Here is a 19,541-nt window from a genome sequence, read left to right as displayed (position 1 = left end):
GTTTAGATTTCGATTTTCGAAACGATACGCCAAACGTCAAATTCATACTGATCTGATGGGAAAATAAACCTGAAGATAACCTCAAAAGCAAAATAAGCTTTTATCTCAGGCTTTTATTTTTGTTTAATTGAATATAAAGTTCGCTTAAAATGTTTAATATATCCAGTGTGTACAAAAGTACATGTACTTCTTATTTAGTGCTACAGGCTCGATATAAAAAGACTATACATTGGGTAAGTTTCCAGTTCACTAAGATTTTGCTTCTATTTTCTTAACTTTTACATACTAAACCTTTGTTTCACTTAAACAGGCTAAATTAAAGAGAAAAACAAGTCCTAAATATAAGGCTCAGAATCATTTTGACGAGTTCTATGGATCAGTATTTGGTAACAAATGGGAAGGCATGAAGGAGGCGCTACTACGGCGCTCGAAGTATGTAGCGCTTGTAAATAACTACGGCGATGCAGAACAGACCATGGAGGAACTTACAAATAGAGGTAACTATGACTATTCTATTTATTAAGCTAACTTCAGAAGCAGAATGTGGCTTGTAGAACTGATACCCATTCAATTTTTGTCTCGATTTTTAAAGCGCTTAGATAACTGTAGCCTCAATGCGCTATATTTAAGTCTTAATAAGTAAACCATGTCTAAGCTATGTAAGGTTAACTAATGTTATGGAGATACACATAAATATAATATGCAAAATCAATGTAAAAAAAACATTCAATTGCTATGCTTAAAAGTTTTTCATTCTATATTGTAACTTTACAGGTGCACACTGCCTAAGAAAGTTAATATCAACACAAGAAGAATTCCACAAGCAGTTCAACATCACACCCCCACCAACTCAAGCCCCCCCACAGACAGACGGACAGTCAGACAGACTCGCTGCATACATAGAGAGACAGCAGACAGATGAAATATCTAGCATTTACCCTAAGACGGATAATATACCTGAGAAATTGGATATGGGGGATGATGCTGATAGGGTGGATAGTAAAAAAGTGAAGGAAGAAATGTAAGTGGTTCAGCATTAAAACTAAAAAAAAAACTGAAATAAGTCGCCTACAATAATCAGTGGCAATTAATGGCTTACTTTTGTAATAACCATTAAATAATCATCATTATTTTATTTTTGTAATAAGCTGACACTGATTATTGCTTAACTTTGTAAATAGAATAAACCAATACCACAGGTATTGTTCAAATTCTTACCTTTATACTCTGCACAACATTAATTAAATGATTTGCAGACCACAAAAAAATATGTTTATGTATATTTTTATGCCTAGGTACATGTTAATGTTATAAAAATAAGAAGCAAAACTAACATTTATTTTTTCTAAAGTAAACCTTCCATATAAATATGTTTTCCAGCTCCTACCCAAACAAAACTCTAGAAGAATCAATAGCGGACGCACAGATAGATGAGTCCAGGATAATAGATCCTTCACTAGGAATGACATCAGAGTCACTCTACCAGTTCCTACCAGCCACTAAGCTAAAAGGAATGGACGATTTTGTTGCAGAGTCTGTACATTATTCTTATTATTCTAGTAAGTATTTTTTAATTGTTCCTAACGCTATGCTTCTGAATTAAGCATGTAAGATCTATAACAGTAAGTCTGACAACGGCCATATCGTGGATTTCAATAACCTAGCTATCCAAATTATTACAAGTGATAGAATTTTAACATGAACCCCTGCACACGTAATGTCAAATAACTATCCCTAATAATTTAAATTCACTGTGGATAGTTATGTGTTACGAAAAACAAAGTCAAATGGTTAGAAAGCATGAGAGAAAGATATGTTTCCAACTTTGTTGCATACTACTTAGCTTACATAAGTTAATCAAAATTCAATCACAGACTTCATCTCATCTTTCTACCCTATTCCCTCCTATGTTGGGGTTGGCTTCCAGTCTCACTGTATATCTCATCATTAAATGATAATTTTCAGAGGAGAAAGACTTTCCGTTACTGATAGAGCCAGAAACAGCACTGAATTATCCGGAACATTTGAAGGTGTACACTTATGAAATGGACAGTAAAGCTACCAGTTTTCCTGAACCAAGGAGATGTCAAACAGGTAAAAAAAAAGGTTTTCTTTGGAAAAAAAAACTACAGATTATGCACTTTTTAGCAATTTAAACTAACTTGAATATGTTCAACTAGCTTCTGCCAGTGATTAAACCCATAGGAACTACTCCGCATACCTGACAAAATATATCATAACGCTTTCTCCGATTAACGGACCATCGGGATATACAGATACATGTAAATGCTTAAATAACTGTTTTAAATAAATTGTGTTGATACAGATACCCATAAATAGATTGAAAAATACTCAGAATAGTTCCACAGAATACTAGAATTTGTTTAGTGTTTACTTACCTCTTTTATAAACTTCCAGGTGTATTCAACTACTACCCAATGGACTGTGGCAGCGTACTCTCAGTGTTAGCCCTAGGGCTCTCCGCAGGTGACCGAGTACTGGATCTGTGCTCAGCGCCCGGGGGCAAAGCCTTAGTAGCACTGCAGACTTTACTGCCCGACGTTATTGTGTGCAATGATATTTCTATATCTAGGATGAATAGGTAAGATATAAATGTCTAGAAAAAAAGTTTTGTGCCCGGATAAAATGTAGCCTTTGTTAGTTGGGGACAGTCTAGCTTTACAACATTGAATTTTTCAAATCGGTCCAGTAGTTTCGGAACTTTTGGATTACAAACGAACAAATCTTTTCTCTTTAAAGTGTTAGTTTCGATTTGAGTAACTTCGATATAGAAAATGTAATTAACGATGGCGTATCTTGTTCTGGACTCTATCGTCGTTACTTGTTTAGTAAGTTTTTAAGACAGTTCATACTTCGCAATGTTTACCAAACTACTGAATAGTTTTTTATGACATTATTATTAATTCTAGGATACAGCGATCTTTCAAAGATTACCTGTTCGATTTCGAGACGAGCAACAAATGGCGCGAACGAGTCATATTCAAAAGAATTGATGGCCGATTGTATACTGATGATCAAGGATTTGATAAGGTAAGACATCATGCAGCTAATTATTATAAAAAATATACTCTCTGAGCATAATAGAATAATAGTGTAGGTTTAGATCATGTTTCATTTTCTCGAACCCGGTTTACCCGTTGCGACTTACTCAACAACAACAGGTAAACTCCAAAAAATCTGACAAAATCAACTGCCTATTCTCATAAGCAAACTCTTCTATTAGTTTTTGTCTTGTGAACGTCACGTATTTTCTATTAAAGCGTATAATCTTGGTGAAGTTTAGATGAATTTATTATTATCCGATTCAAATAATATTTTCTGTATATTTTGTATATCTAGGTTTTAGTGGACGTCCCCTGTACAACAGACCGGCACTCTATGAATGAAGATGAAAACAATATATTCAGGCCCGACAGAATCAAGGAGAGGCTCAGAATACCTGAGATGCAGTCGCAGTTGCTTGTGTGAGTAACATCATCGATTTTTTCATAACACTTTTATACATTATGTACTCTGAATTTTCAATTTAAAATGAAATACTTATATCAGAAAATATATCTTTTGAAATATAGTATACATAGCTAGCAAATATTCCCAACTATCAGTGACCCCCGGTTTTACCCGCGTCTAGTGGGGACTGCTTCACACTCCTTAATAAAATATATCCTACGTCACCAGGGGATAGTGTAGCTTCCCAAAAAACTTTTCACATCGGTTTAGTAGTTTCGGAACAAATGCTCGTGCACTATAATGTGTCTTGGGCAGCTGGATTTTATATGAGAACAACCACCGTGGCCGACAATCTGCTAGGACAGCATTATTATTATTATATATAGATGAAAGAAGTCGTTTGTATGTATATATTCCAGCAACGCTCTAAAGCTAGTGAAAGTTGGCGGTACAGTGGTGTACGCGACGTGCTCGCTGAGCCCCGTGCAGAACGACGGCGTCGTGCACATGGCGCTCAAACACGCCTTCCAAGCGCATAGCGTTGTTGCTACTATCGAATACTATCACTCGATAGTAGCAACAATGCATTTTATAAAATATTTACTTAAAAACTGAAATATTCACAATATAGAGTCCAAAATATTGTGTACAATCTTGGATTTCCGTCCCATCGGGCTATGAGAGAGAAGGAATAGTGATGCAACTGTGTCTGCGCAAATGCTCGTGCACTATATGTACTGCGCAGCTGGCTGATCTCCTTGTATGAGAACAGCCGCTGTGACCGACAATGGGCTAGGACTCCATTATAATTACCTATATCAAGTGTAAATTCTGTTGTTTGTTTGCATGTAACTTAGTATGTAATATTCCAGCAATGCCCTAAAGCTAGTGAAAGTGGGCGGTACGGTGGTGTACGCGACGTGCTCGCTGAGCCCCGTGCAGAACGACGGCGTCGTGCACATGGCGCTCAAGCACGCCTTCCAAGCGCATAGCGTTGTCGCTACTATCAAGTCGTATTATAGTAGCAACAACGCATTTCATAAAATATTTACTTAAAAACTGAAATATTCACAATATAGAGTCCAAAATATTGTGTAAAATCTTGGATTTCCGTCCCATCGTGCTATGAGAGTGAAAGAATAATGAGTGCACTTGTGTCTGCGCAAATGCTTGTGCACTATAATATGTCCTGCGCAGCTGTCTAATCTCCTTGTATGAGAACAGCCGCTGTGGCTATCAATCAACTAGGACTACATTATTAGCTATTATATCAAGTGTAAAAACTATATTTTTTTATATGTAACTTAGTATGCTATATTCCAGCAACGCCCTAAAGCTAGTGAAAGTTGGCGGCACGGTGGTGTACGCGACGTGCTCGCTGAGCCCCGTGCAGAACGACGGCGTCGTGCACATGGCGCTCAAACACGCCTTCCAAGCGCATAGCGTTGTTGCTACTATCAAGTCGTATTATAGTAGCAACAATGCATTTTATAAAATATTTAAAATTATAATAAATCCAAATATTCATAATATAGAGTGCAGAATATTTCGTAAAATCTTAGATTTTCGTTCCATCGGGCTATGAGAGTGAAGGAAGAGTGAGTGCACTTGTGTCTTCGCAAATGCTTGTGCAATATAATATGTCCTGCGCAGCTGTCTAATCTCCTTGTATGAGAACAGCCGCTGTGACCGACAATGGGCTAGGACTCCATTATAATTACCTATATCAAGTGTAAATTCTGTTGTTTTTTTGTATGTAACTGAGTATGTAATATTCCAGCAATGCCCTAAAGCTAGTGAAAGTTGGCGGCACGGTGGTGTACGCGACGTGCTCGCTGAGCCCCGTGCAGAACGACGGCGTCGTGCACATGGCGCTCAAACACGCCTTCGAAGCGCATAGCGTTGTTGCTACTATCAAGTAAGTGTACTTTATATTATACTTTACAACTTAAAATGTGACGAAGACCTATCACACATTGTATTAGGCAAACGCTTACACGCCCTATCTCACTCACACACAAACATATATCTTCATTCATATGAAATCGTAGCATAAAAATAAAAAAATATTTAACTAAACAGATGTTATTATAGTATCAAGCTATTTGACAGGTATTTCGGTAAAATAACTAAATTATCGGAGCCTTTTCAACAGTCGTTTAATTATATCATTTCATCATCTGCCTAGTCCTTTCCCAATTAGGCTAGGGTCGGTTTCCAGTATAACCTACATGAAGCGACTGGCTATCCAGTTCAGTATCCAGTTACCCGGGTAACTTAATATATACCCTTTGAAGGTTGTGGACTGTATGATTGGTGTGGTGCCGAATAGGGCTGCTGGCGGGGACGCTCTTCAACAAGGCAGGGTGCAGACAATAACACTATTCAGGGTTAATTCTTCCTTTATTCTTCTTGTTAACTGGAGCGCTGCTGGATTCGGACTGCCCGATCACCTTTTTTTTTTTTTGGTATGGCATCTCGCAGTTCAGCCTAGGAGGCCGTGTACTGCTTAACCGGACTTTTCCCTGTGGATGCCTAGAATTTAAGGCCTCCAGCCAGGGGCGTAAAACAACTTATAAACTAAGCGACTGCGCTAAGGGTACCCCCTGTGGGGTCGGACCTCGGCTTAGGGCGTCGCTGGGGAGGCAGCAAAGGGACAGGCTGGATCATATGATCATTATTATTAAATGGGGAATTTAAAGCTACTGGCTCAGCTCGCGGGCTGGCTCGATGAGCAAGGGTCGGGAGGACAGAGAACGGGACGTCGCGGCGGACCTCGGCGGCGAGGTTTGTACGAACGCGGTTTGTGTTTGTTTAGGGTGCTAGTGAGTTTACTACTCTCTTGGAGGACAGTTATCTCATCGTCAGGTTCTAGAAGGGCATGCCTAGGGCGGCGAATCCTACTGATGCGGGAGGGAGTGTAATTACTGGCTGACACGATAAGTGAGTTATCGTGTTTCTCAGCGCTTTCGAAGTACCGTATGGCGGCACGCTTCATATACTGGCGGATGGTAGGGATTTTAAGTCGACATGAAGAATCTCATTTCGAACATAATAGGGAGCTCCTGTGATTTTCCGTAAGGCACGGTTTTGAAGGGCTTGCATTCTGTGAAGGAGGCGATGGCTTGCCTGTGCGAACACAGGGCAAGCATACATCATGACGGGCGTATGCACGATCCGTAGAGGCGTAACTTGGATTTAAGAGATAATTTGCTCTTTGAATTGAGCAAGAAGTGCAATCTGCCGTACACAAAGGCTGCTCTAGAGCGCACCTTACGTATGTGCTCGGCGAATGAGAGGCGCTGGTCTAAGATTACACCTAGATATTTGGCATGCTCCTTCCAAGGAATCGGCCTACCAAACATGGTGACTGACGGGGCGCGGGAGGAAGCCTACGGCGGGGCTCGAAAAGAGTATGGCCTGGCTTTTGTCGGGTGGAGTTCTATTCTCCATAGCCTAGTCCAGACACCTAGGGTGTTGCAGTAGGCTTGGAGATGTCTCACTATGGCGGCTGGGCTGCGGCCTGAGCAGTAGATTGCCGTGTCGTCGGCGAATAGGGCTAATTGAACATGCTTGTTCTTAGGAATATCGCTAGTGTATAGCGTGAAGAGGATGGGGAGAGTACCGAGCCTTGTGGGACGCCAGCTTTATAGGGTGGGCCGAAGAAAGAGTGCCGTCTATGCGATAGCGAAAGGTGCGATTCGACAAAAGTCTCGTAAGATGACGACGAGACGGTCTGGGACACCGAGTTGGTAAAGCTTGTAAATCAAGCCTTTGTGCCAGACTTTGTCGAATGCCTTTGCTATGTCGAAGAGAATCGTGCCGGTGAGTTGGCCACGTTGGAATCCGTGGCTCACACCTTCCACGATGCGGTGGACTTGTTGGACACAAGAGTGATGGGTTCGAAAACCAAACTGTTCTAATGGAATAAGACTCTTTGCTTCGACGTAATCTTTGAGACGCTTATAGATAAGTATCTCGTAGATCTTGCCGAACACATTGAGTAAACTGATAGGGCGATAGCTGGACGGGTCTGATTTTGGTTTACCGGGTTTGGGAATACCGATTACGGTTGCCTCTTTCCATGCCTGTGGGAACAGGTTATGGGTCATGGCGCAATTGAAGATCGCGGTCATGAGCATTACGAGGGAAGCGGGTAGGATTTTGAACACTTTATTGGTTATTCTATCTGGGCCCGGAGCTTTACGGGGTTTGAGACGTTTGATGATCTCTGCCACTTCGTCTGGAGTGACGGGAGGCAAGGGATCGTCGGGGTCTTCTTGCGGTGGTAGGGATCTGCGCTCGACCTCGGCTTCGACCTTTAGTAGGTGAGCCGGGTCGACCGGTTGGGTACTAGGCGAGCATTGAGCCTCGAGGCTGTCGGCCAGACATTCCGCTTTTCATCGTCCTCGAAGGCGATGGAATTGTCGGGGCGTTTGATCGGCGGGGTGGAAGCTACTTCATCGGATTTGAGTTTCCTTTGAAGCTGCCAGAAGGCTTGATGAGTCGGCTCGAGTTCGCTCAGCGTCTTGTCCCAGCGCGTTTGACGCATCTCAGCAAGGCGTTCCTTTACAGCACGCTGTAAGTTACGCATGTGAGACTTGTTAGCGTCGCAGGAAAAGTACTGTAGGCACGGACAGCCGCGTTCTTCTCGGTCACCAGAGCACGCACGTCATCCGGGAGCTTGAAGCGATGAAAGCTCGTCGCTTCAACTCTACGTGAACACTTGTCCACGGTGGATTGTACGTGCTCGGTGAACGAGCCGATCGCGCCCGTCATGTCAGCGACTGAGTTGATTTCATCGGGAATTGATTCTAACTGGGTGGAGGAGGATTTCAAGCTTTCGCTTAGCATTCTCCAGTCCGTGACAATCTGGGTGGGAGGAGGGCGATCCGGGTCGAGTGGGCCTGAGCGCGAGGCTAGTTCCACAAGAACCGGTCTGTGGTCGGAGGTGAGCTCGTGTAGTACCTCGATCGAATGTAAACGTAAGTTTACGTTCTTGAGGAGCGCTACATCGAGAACGTCGGGAAGGTGGTCGACTATATTAGGAAAGTGAGTGGGATGCATCGGAGCGATGACATCGAAGTTGAGGGATTCACACTGATTGAATAGCAACCTGCCTCTTGGAGAAGTAGTGTTGCTATTCCAGGCGGGATGTTTGGCGTTTAGATCGCCTGCTATTATTACAGAGTCGCTCAGGCCTAGTAAGGCTCTGAGATCGTTCGTGAAAAGGATCGGGTCGTAGGACTGAAAGGATGAGGACGTGGGAGGGCAGTAGGCCGATACGAGAGTGATCGACTGGTGCTGGGACATGGCTAGTCGACAGATCGAGGCTTCAATGCAGCTTAAGTCGGGGAGTGATCTCTACACAATGTAGCGATCTTTATAATAGATAAGCGTGCCGCCTTTGTGGCGTGTGATCCTGTCATTTCTAATTAACTTATAGTTGGCTATATTAGGGCCGCGTACACGCGGCTTTAGGAAGGTCTCTTGTACGAGAAGAATGTCTATCTTATGGGATTGTAGGAAGGCGGAAATCTCGTCGCGTTGGCCGAGAATACCGTTGGCATTATAATAGCCAAGCCTAAGGGAATGGGGTTTAATTTTGGATGTATTATCCATTTCTATTTCCTAAAGTGAGGCAGGTTTTGAACTGCCTGGGCGACGTCTGAATACTCCTGCATAACGGAGTAGAGTTTGATAAGGTCGCCATTGCTGGCGACTATCTCCCTCGAAAGTTGTTGAGCTCTGTCGCTCGTAAATACACTGAACGTGCTCAGTATAACGTTCATAGAACTGAGCGCTGATACTGGGCTAGAAGAAGGCGCGATCGCTTGCGCTTGCGCGGGCTTGGCGGCTATAGGAGCCGCGGAGGGCGCGGAGGGCGCGGAGGGAAGGACGGGAGGGACGCGAGGTAAGCTCGCGGGCGCCGCGGTGGAATTATTCACCGGGGCGGGAGTTGGCTGGGGCTGAGTTGGCCTCGGGGTTGGAAAGGCTCTGATAGTTGAGAGGGTTCCATGGGGAGGGCCGTTGTGGGCTGAGACGCTCGGGAAGTTGAGCGGTAGGTAGCCTCGCTGATGGCTTTCCCTTAGCTGGCGGGCGTTTGCACGCTTGGCCAGCTTGGGAGACGTTTTTGGGGCCTTTGGGCAGCCGCGGTAGTTGGCGGGATGACCTGAGGCGCCGCAGAGTACACAGCTCGGAGGCTCGGTGCACAGAGTGCGGTCCTTGGGTCGCGGGCAGTCGGAGGTGCCGTGTTGGCCTAGGCATTTCACGCACCTAGGCTGGGCGAAACAGTTGCGCTGTGAGTGACCCCACAGTTGGCAACGGTGGCATTGGGATACAATGCCAGATCTATTTGGCTTCTCGATTGAGATGCCGGTTAAATTACACACCGATTTGATGTTAAAAATCGGGTGGATTTTAGAGGGACACGGCTCGCATACTACGAGCACCATGTCGAAGGCGTGGCCGCTGCGGGCGCGGTGCATCCTATGAACTTGCGTCGCAGGGATGTTTTGTGACTTAAGGTCACTTAAAATGTCATCCGAAGGGATTTCCTTCGGAATACGGGTAATGACGACCCGGAGAGGTTTTTCCTCGGGGAGGGAGTATGTGTGGAACGAAATGTTCCTCGCTCTTAGCGCTTTAGTTATCTCCCTATAGTCGTCTGACGTAGGGAGGACGATTTTTATACCGTTGCCGGTATTGGAGGCCGATCTGTAGTTGATCTTACGATCAACACACAGCTTGGACACTTCGGTCCATTTTGCCTTGTCCTGTAAGTATACAGGCGGCGGAGGTTTGTTTTTTGGTGCGCTTTTGGGCTTAGCGGCACCTTGGGAGGAAGCGACCTGCGAGGTCGAGGGTGACGGGCGGGGATGCTGTAGACACAGCGGGCGGGCTAGGAGAGGAGATGCGGCAAGGGCGATGGTCTTGCGCGCCTTGTCATTATTGTTGTTCTTTTTCCTCTTACCTCCCAGTACGACGGTGAAGTCGTCATCGGAGGAAGAGGAGTCGGAGGGCTCGGAGGGTTGAGCATCCTCTGGGACGGGTGAGGCAGAGCGGGAGGACGAGGTGTCCATGCATTCGGCGTCGACGTTTGACGCAGGTGCACTCGCCTGAGTAATTTCCATTGTCTGTGAGACAATTGGATTAGGAACAATGGTCGAGTGCAGCTGGGCATCGACCATTGTATTGGGGATTACCGTTTCCGCTAATGCGGTGGTTTTCCCCGAAGAGACGATTATAGGCTCAACAATGGGGCGCGACACAGCTGCGCCGGCCTCCTTTGTTGAGCCGTTATCGGTGATAACACAATAGCGCGCTAGGCGCGGGTCCTTGATATCAAGGTTACTAATAATGTCGCCATATTTGGCGACGATGTCTTGGTCCTTGAGGAGGACCTCAAAGAAGAACTTAATTACTTCGGTAGTCATTTTCCCGTGAGGGAAGAGGGCTACCGAGCTAAAAGAGGTGGGGCCTAATTATAAAACCTAACAACCTATCTCCTATCTCCCCGGGTGGATGGGCCCGGGATGTGTAACCCTCCTGCCGGGTATAGGCAGGAGGTGAGTACCTATTGGTGAGCCCTAAGCTTGTAAACCGTTCGCCAGTCTTATTGTGCGAACGGGCCCTAGCCAGTCTAGTGCGAAGGGTATAGAGATACCCAACCGACACCAGGTGTGTAGCTGTGAAAGCAAACCAGATGCAAGGCACGACTAGGAGATCCCCCAAGGCCGAAATCCGAGCTCCCGTCCAATTGACTGCCTTGCCCTGAAGGGGTTCGGCGGGTGTGATTGGGTCAACACCCTCTCGGCTTCGTTGTCACCGTATGGTTTCAACCGAGAACCACGAAACTGTGGCTTTTACCCAGAAGGGGTCAACTGAATTTACTTGACACAAACGTTTTAGAAACAGGATAATCGTCCGCCGCTTTGAAAAAAGCAGCTTTAGATTGATATATTTGTAGTCGGCAGAGCGACTACGGTGAGCGTTACGTCGGGCGTAACAAAGACAGAAGTCGTAAACGGGCGAGCGCAGAGCGACACGTCCGTACACGACGAGAGTCAGAAGTGGAGTCCTGCCCGATCACCAAAATATGCCCTCATTATATACGCTAGAGCGCGGCTAAGTCGTTCACAATATGGCCGATGCGACAGCCAATGGGAGCGAGGGGCGTTCCCGTGCCCTATGTATGGGAATCTTTCTGGGGCAGTATTCAGGTGATTTGGCATACTTATAACGTTCCAGCTATGCCTATCCTATGCAACCCGATTTCCCTTATATTATACAAAAAATTCACCCTTAAAAACATCCCTTTTTAATTAGAAAACTTTAAAAAACTCAAACGGCTCTCGTTAAGGTAAGGTTTCGATAACATTCGGTTTAATTTGTCGATCATCCTACTAGCGCCGCTCGTGGCCAAAAAGGAAACTAGAATTCAAAGTACCAATACCCTAGACTTACTATTCGAATCTATTTCTAGGGTTTTTTCTAGGTTGCATAAGATAGGCATCTCACTTATATTTATTTACAAATACAAAACTTAGTACTTAACAACCTTATTTGTACTTAATTATGCAACCTTAGTATTCTATCTTTATAATTAAAACAACAGCAATATCTGTTTTTTATTGAAAACGTTAATCCTTAAACTAGGGCATACAAGTTACACTTAAAATTAGTACTTAGATACGCTTAACTATGTTACAATTTTAGTCTTAAACTTTAAAGGAATTAAAAACAACAACAGAAAATAGCTTTTAATTAACTACAGACATACTAACTATCATAAAACCTTAAAAAACTTAAACATTGATTATCACTGCTTTTATCACTTAGTTATCACTTTTACACTCATTCATCGTCGCCGACATTCTCCCCCACGGTGCGTAGCACGCCATCCTCGGAGCGCGACGATGCGGCGGGAACCAGGACGATTATTCTACGCGTTGGCCGGCGCAGCACTCCTCCCGTAGTCCTTACGTCCATCACTCGGGTTCTGCCGTCTGGCCCGGGGTAGGTTTTAATGACTTCACCGCGGGGCCACGTATTGCGAGGTAACGTGGAGTCGACTATGAGCACAATGTCGCCTTCTCGAGGGTCGTTAGTGGCGCGACCCTCTATTCGTCGTGGCATGATGAGGGGCAGGTACTCTTTCACCCACCGCTGCCAGAAATGGTCGGCGAGCCTCTGCGCTGTTTTCCAGTTTGCCTTCCCGATTAAGTCTGTGTCGTCGAATTCTCCCGGCGCCATCGCTCCGCACGATCTTCCAAGCAGGAAATGGTTGGGGGTCAGACTCTCTTCGTCGTCGGGATCCATACTGACGGGGGTGAGGGGTCTTGAGTTGACGATGTGTTCGACTTCTGTTATTAATGTGTGAAGCACTTCTTCAGGCGGGCTTCTTTCATTGAGTACTGCAGCCAGGGCCGTCTTCACTGACCGCACGAGTCTCTCCCAGGCGCCCCCCATGTTTGGGCTGCCGGGGGGGATAAATTTCCACTTGATTCCTTTTTCTTGTGCGGCCGCCTCTAGCTCTTTGTTCGCGCCAACGAAGTTAGTACCGTTGTCACTAAAAATCGTACTCGGCGTTCCTCTTCTCGCGGTCATCCGTCGCAACGCCATTATCATAGAGCTGGCACTTAGAGAGGGGGCCAGCTCCAGGTGAACGGCTCGCGTGGTAAGGCATGTAAACAATGCCCCCCACCGCTTCTCAACCCTTCTGCCAACGGTGACTTGCATGGGGCCGAAGTAATCAACTGCAGTGCAAGTGAACGGGAACTGATGGTGTTGTAGTCGCTCGCTCGGTAGGTCGCCCGTCGGAGGTATCGCGGGGACACTCTTCCTTGTTCTGCACCACTGGCAGCCATGTGACACTGCCTTTACTGCGGCCCTTAAACCGAAGATCCAATACTTTTGTCGCACTTCGTTTATGACTGTAGCAGTGTTGCCGTGAAGAAACTTCTTATGATAATGCTGAATGATGAGCTGCGCAATTCTGTGTTTTCCGTCTAATATAATAGGGTTCATTTTCCTTCGCTCTTCGCCGCGAAACTTCATCGTCCTGCTTCTTAACTTAATGATATCGTCATCATCGATGTACACGTCGATTTTCTTAAGTTTACTTGCATTTTCGAGGGGTTTTTCTTTTTTCAAACTTCTTATTTCTGTTGCAAAACTATCGACTTGACTTATCCTTATTAGAATCTCTTCGGCCTTCCTTATGTGTTGTTGCTCTATAGGTGCGTGTAGAGGTTTCTTAGACTTGGTGATGGCTGGTTGATTGGGGTTTCGCTTCTTGTCCTTCTGTGCTCTTCTCTGCGGTCGCCAAGGCTCGTCTTCTTTGCGCACGGCAGTAGTGGCTGCTTTACGGGTCTTCTTCAATAAGCGGTATGCGAAGGTGACCACTCTGGCCGTGACGCGCAGTAGTCGTTCCCAGCTTGAAAACCTTTGTAAATCAATTAAGGCCTTCCCTTCTGTTGCTGCAGCCACCACTTGCTCCTTGCCTTTTTCCTCCGGTAGTTTGCCCGCAGACTTAAAATCGTGTAGAGGCCACTCTTGTTCTGTTTGTCGAAGAAACGCGGGGCCTTGGAACCATCTTGATTTGTGACTGAACTCGGCCGGCGTTCCCCTTGTAGCGTCGTCCGCCGGGTTCTCTTTAGTGGGCACCCATCTCCAGTCCTCCGGCTTAGTGTTTTCTTCGATTTCTGCGAGCCGGTTAGCCACGAAGGTTTTAAATTTCCTTGGCTCCGCCTTGATCCACAGTAACACGGTGCTAGAGTCAGTCCAGTAGAATTTTCTTGATACTTGCAGGCTCATTTCTTCCTCGATACTAGCTGCTAATCTACTGCCAAGCAGGGCGGCTTGCAACTCTAATCGTGGAATCGACACTGGTTTTGTCGGCGATACTCTTGCTTTGCCTGCGACCATGGAGACGTGCACTTTCCCGCAGGGTTCAACTGTCCTCCAGTAAGCAACCGCCGCGTAAGCCTCTTCGCTAGCGTCCGTGAATGTGTGTAGCTGCCCTTCACCGCAGCGTGGCGAGATACATCTCGGTATCTGAAGTCCTGTTAATGCCAGCACCTCTTCTAAGTACCTTGACCACATTTTCTTTGTTTTCGTTAATCTTCTCGTCCCAGTCAACCTTCGTTCTCCATATGTCTTGAATTAATTTCTTTCCTTGTATTAGCACAGGCGCCGCGAAGCCTAGCGGATCGAATGTTGACATCACGGCACTTGTGACTTCACGCTTCGTAGGCGCTCTTGTATTTTCTAATAATTCCTTCGGTGTGTTGCGCAGACCAACGTTGAACGCCAACTTATCTTCTTTCACAAGCCACCTCAGTCCCAGAGTTTTTTCTTCCTTTGTAAGCAGCAGTGATTCTCCTTTGTTCGTGTCTTCAATTTCTGATAATACCCTTATGTCGTTGCTCGCCCAGCCTTTTAAGTGAAAACTCGCTCGAGAATGTATCTCTTTAACTTCTCTTGATATCTTCTTAGCTTCTTCAATCGACGCGAAGCTCTGTAGGTAATCATCCATATAGTGATTCCTGCTTATAGCTTTCACAGCCTCTGGGTGAGTTGCCTTGAAGTCTTCCGCGTTTTTGTTCATCACATATATCGCAGTTGCGGGCGATGACGCTGCCCCGAATATAATCGACGACATTCTGTACTCGTCGGGTTTGCTTGTTCTTCGGCTTCCTCGCCACAGGAACCTTAGGCTGTCTCGGTCGCCTTCCCTCACTTTGACTCGAAGAAACATGTCTTGGATGTCGGCCATGACAGCCACTGGGCCTTCTCTGAAGCGTAGCAGCACCCCGAACAGTGATTGAAGTAGGTCCGGGCCTGCTAGCAAGGCGTCGTTGAGGCTTTTCCCTTCGTACTTGGCTGCTGCGTCAAACACTATTCTTGGCTTCCGCTTGACAGGGTGCACAACTGCGAAGTGGGGCAAGTAGAAAGTTCTTCCTTCAGTTGACGTCTCTGGCGCTTTCTCTGCGTATCCATTTTCAACCATGCTCTGGATTTGCTTCTCGTAATACTCTTTGACTTCCTTATCTTTGTCCAGCTTCCTTTCAATGCTGATTAGACGACGATAAGCTTGCTTGTAGTTGTTAGGCAGGCGCTCGTCTTCTTTCTTCCACAAGAGGCCTGTTTCGAATTGCCCGCTTGCTAAACGTTTCGTCGTTTTTTCTAAAGTTTCTAAGGCTCTTCTGTCGCTGTCGTTTGATGGCAGTCGGTTCTGGATACCTAGCGATTCTAGCTGGAAATGTTGCCTTACTACTTCTTCTATGTCTTCTGATTCTGTCGTCGCTCTTCCATAATGTACGAAGTTGACTACAGTGTTCGTGCCAGTTTCACAGCCGTGCAGCACCCACCCTAAGTCAGTGAGAGAGGCCACGGGTTCAGCTGGCTTGCCCTTCTTCAATCTTCTTGTGACGATAAGTGCCCAATTGTCTTGCCCAATCAACAACCTTGGCCGCTCTGCCGTGTAGAGTAACTGCTCTTCAATTGCCTTCAGATGCGGGCAGCTCTCCACGGTGCTCTTACTGATTCCTTGTTCACACAGCCTCAAGTCGTCAATTGTTCTAACTGTGATGGACTTCTTATCTCTTCTGTGGGCTCCTCTTATCTTCAGTTGAATCTTCTGAGAACTATCTTTCCTTATAACTCTTCCGCCCACTGTTTCAATAGACAGAGCTTCGCGACTTCCTTCAGCTCCAATCGTCTCTGCTATTGCCTCGTCCAGGAGCGTGACAGTTGATCCTTCATCCAGCAACGCCAGTACACGTACTTGTCCTTTAGGCCCGTAGAGATGCACCGGAACCATCTTCAAATATGCTCTCTCTTCTGACTTGGTACTGTTTACTGAAGAAACCTTCTCTTCATATATTTGTTTCCCTTTGTTTTCGTCACTCGATTTCTGTACTGGTACAGGCGGCTCGTCCGAGTGCAGGAGAGTATGATGCCATCTTCCACACTGCTTACACACAGGCGCCTTGCAGTTGATTCTTGAGTGCTTGAATCGTAAACACTTAAAACAGATTCTTGCTTTCTTGATGATGTCCCATTTCTCATTTATATCCGCTTCTTTGAACTTCTTGCATTCTGTTGCATAGTGTTCACCCTCACAAGCTGGACACGACTTCTTATATTTGTCTTGCGACGTGTCTTGTGTCACATTCACCGGCCTTCTGAAACCCTTCTTGTATTCGGATAACGCTTCAGGCGGAGCGAAGTCCCCACACATGTCTGCTTCAATTTCCAGGAACGCTTCAACAAGTAATAGTTCTTGAAGGTCTTCATCTCTTCTGCTTCTGTGATAGGCAAACCAGCGAAACTTCATAGAAGGCGGCATCTTCTCCACTATGGCTTTCAATGTTTCAGGCGAGCTGAGGTACTGCGGTTTCTTCAACGCCTTGATTGTTTCTATAGCGTTCTTCACGCGACTTGCAAACACGCAGATATCACTTGGGTTTTCGCTCACTCTTGACATATTCTTCAGCTTCTCCAGCTCTGATAATGCTAGCGCTCCAGGTCTTCCAAATCTTGACTCCAATCCCTTAATTACTTCGCGTGGATTTTCAGCGGTGAATAGCAGGCTCTGAACAGCTTCTTTCGCTTTCCCTTGTATAGCTCTTCTTAGGCGCGCTAAGTTCTGTGCGTTGCTGAATGAGGCGGCTGTATCTTCGAATGATCTTCTGAATGCCAACCACTCTTCACAGGATCCGTTGAAGTGAGGGAGTTCGATGTACTTCGGCGCGGTGACGTCACGTGAGTTTTCAGACAGCTTGCGTATTGCTTCAGCCAGTTGGTGGATATCGCTTCTTTCTTCTTTAGAATCGGTCGGTCTCTTCTTTTTGCTGGGCCCGGCGCTGGTCTCGATGAACCAATTCTCCACTTCATGGGTTTGCTCGTACAACTCTTCACCAGCTCCATCTTCCTCGTCGGACTCGGCGACGGCGATGTCCAGCTCGGCTCGAGCTACCCTTGCGCGGGCCTCAGCTACTTCTAATTCCCGTAGTGCCACCGCCATCCTTGCTTGTGCTTCTGCCTTCTTTCTTTGAGACGAGCGGCTAGACGTCGTGTCTACATCGCGGGTCGGCTTCTTAGCTTGAGGGTTTCCTTCAACTGACGCGCTGACACTAGACGGCGGAATGCTTGAATCTTGTGGACGAGCCTTCACTGCGACGCTTCTCTCCGGGTTCTGGGACGTGGGGTGGCTTCCTACTTCGTGTACGGGATCCGATTCTTCGCTTATCCTTGAAGGCGGAGGGGGGCGGCTCCCTTCCCCCGCTGATGAATCCTTTCCAACAACACCCTTTGCTTGAGGTAACGGCGTTCGTTTGTGCGGCGACGGCGTCCTCTTTGTAAGCGTCGATCTACTTGCTATCGACGAACTTGCGGTTTCACTTGGCGTATTCATGCTCCAGTCTGTTGACGTAGAACTTTCCCCGGTGGTCTTGGACTGCGCAGAACTTGATCTTGTCGAAGGCATCTTGATCTTCACCCTATCCGGCTCGCGAAGGACCAGCTGAAGGTTGTGGACTGTATGATTGGTGTGGTGCCGAATAGGGCTGCTGGCGGGGACGCTCTTCAACAAGGCAGGGTGCAGACAATAACACTATTCAGGGTTAATTCTTCCTTTATTCTTCTTGTTAACTGGAGCGCTGCTGGATTCGGACTGCCCGATCACCAAAATATGCCCTCATTATATACGCTAGAGCGCGGCTAAGTCGTTCACAATATGGCCGATGCGACAGCCAATGGGAGCGAGGGGCGTTCCCGTGCCCTATGTATGGGAATCTTTCTGGGGCAGTATTCAGGTGATTTGGCATACTTATAACGTTCCAGCTATGCCTATCCTATGCAACCCGATTTCCCTTATATTATACAAAAAATTCACCCTTAAAAACATCCCTTTTTAATTAGAAAACTTTAAAAAACTCAAACGGCTCTCGTTAAGGTAAGGTTTCGATAACATTCGGTTTAATTTGTCGATCATCCTACTAGCGCCGCTCGTGGCCAAAAAGGAAACTAGAATTCAAAGTACCAATACCCTAGACTTACTATTCGAATCTATTTCTAGGGTTTTTTCTAGGTTGCATAAGATAGGCATCTCACTTATATTTATTTACAAATACAAAACTTAGTACTTAACAACCTTATTTGTACTTAATTATGCAACCTTAGTATTCTATCTTTATAATTAAAACAACAGCAATATCTGTTTTTTATTGAAAACGTTAATCCTTAAACTAGGGCATACAAGTTACACTTAAAATTAGTACTTAGATACGCTTAACTATGTTACAATTTTAGTCTTAAACTTTAAAGGAATTAAAAACAACAACAGAAAATAGCTTTTAATTAACTACAGACATACTAACTATCATAAAACCTTAAAAAACTTAAACATTGATTATCACTGCTTTTATCACTTAGTTATCACTTTTACACTCATTCATCGTCGCCGACACCCTTTATAAGACTGATCGGCTTCTGACTACTCGTAACAACTACCAGAGATGCTAAAAGTAAAAGATATATCATTTTAAATATTTCAACAATAATTTTTCAGGGACATGTCAGCTCCATTCTCGGGTCTAACCGGCACACTAGTGCTGGGCAGTGGCAACGCAGCGCCTAAATACGGGCAGCTCGTCACGCCATCTGTCGGCGCTAACTTTGGACCTTCTTATATCGCCAAACTTGTTCGTGTACGATAGACGTGTGTAATAAAGGTGAGTTATATATTGTTGGTCTTTGGAGTTATAAGCCATACAATGTTATTCTGGTAATGAGTTTTGTGGATAATTAAAATGTCGTGAAACAGAAACCTGGACATCAGAGAATTACAAAAGTCGCTGAACATAGTTCTTGCAATTTTTAATTGAGTTAATGGACTTTTGTTGCCGACTTTATATATTAAGAACAGCTCGTACCTAAAGCTCAATTTAGACGGCCGAAGAATAATCCTGAAAGAAAGAATCCTGTTTAGATAGTATATACCTACGCAAGAATTCCCAGAGAATTATTGCATTTTTAGCTACAAATTCCAAAGGATCCTATGT

At 45.4% G+C, this 19,541-nt stretch overlaps 1 protein-coding gene across 4 annotated transcripts; it reads left to right on the top strand.

The window, feature by feature from the left end:
* Positions 1–45: 45 nt before the first annotated feature.
* Positions 46–19,514, top strand: L(2)10685 (lethal (2) 10685). 4 transcript variants are annotated; one of them, XM_064039203.1, is made up of 10 exons: positions 46–233; positions 311–497; positions 775–1,021; positions 1,381–1,559; positions 1,966–2,094; positions 2,419–2,602; positions 2,931–3,051; positions 3,361–3,485; positions 4,795–4,932; positions 19,049–19,514. In XM_064039203.1, the coding sequence occupies exons 1-10, from the start codon at positions 150–152 to the stop codon at positions 19,194–19,196; spliced, it is 1,542 nt and encodes a 513-aa protein (XP_063895273.1). In that variant the 5' UTR covers positions 46–149; the 3' UTR covers positions 19,197–19,514. The 4 variants fall into 4 exon arrangements, with proteins under 4 accessions (XP_063895273.1, XP_063895272.1, XP_063895275.1 ...); XM_064039202.1 differs by lacking the exon at positions 4,795–4,932 and adding an exon at positions 5,252–5,389 and having other exon boundaries at positions 47–233; XM_064039205.1 differs by lacking the exons at positions 4,795–4,932; positions 19,049–19,514 and adding an exon at positions 4,344–4,595 and having other exon boundaries at positions 47–233.
* The last annotated feature ends 27 nt before the right edge of the window (positions 19,515–19,541 follow it).

This window comes from Helicoverpa armigera, chromosome 18 (genome assembly GCF_030705265.1).
Source record: "Helicoverpa armigera isolate CAAS_96S chromosome 18, ASM3070526v1, whole genome shotgun sequence".
Lineage (NCBI taxonomy): Eukaryota > Metazoa > Arthropoda > Insecta > Lepidoptera > Noctuidae > Helicoverpa > Helicoverpa armigera.
This window is presented reverse-complemented; position numbering and strand designations above follow the sequence as displayed.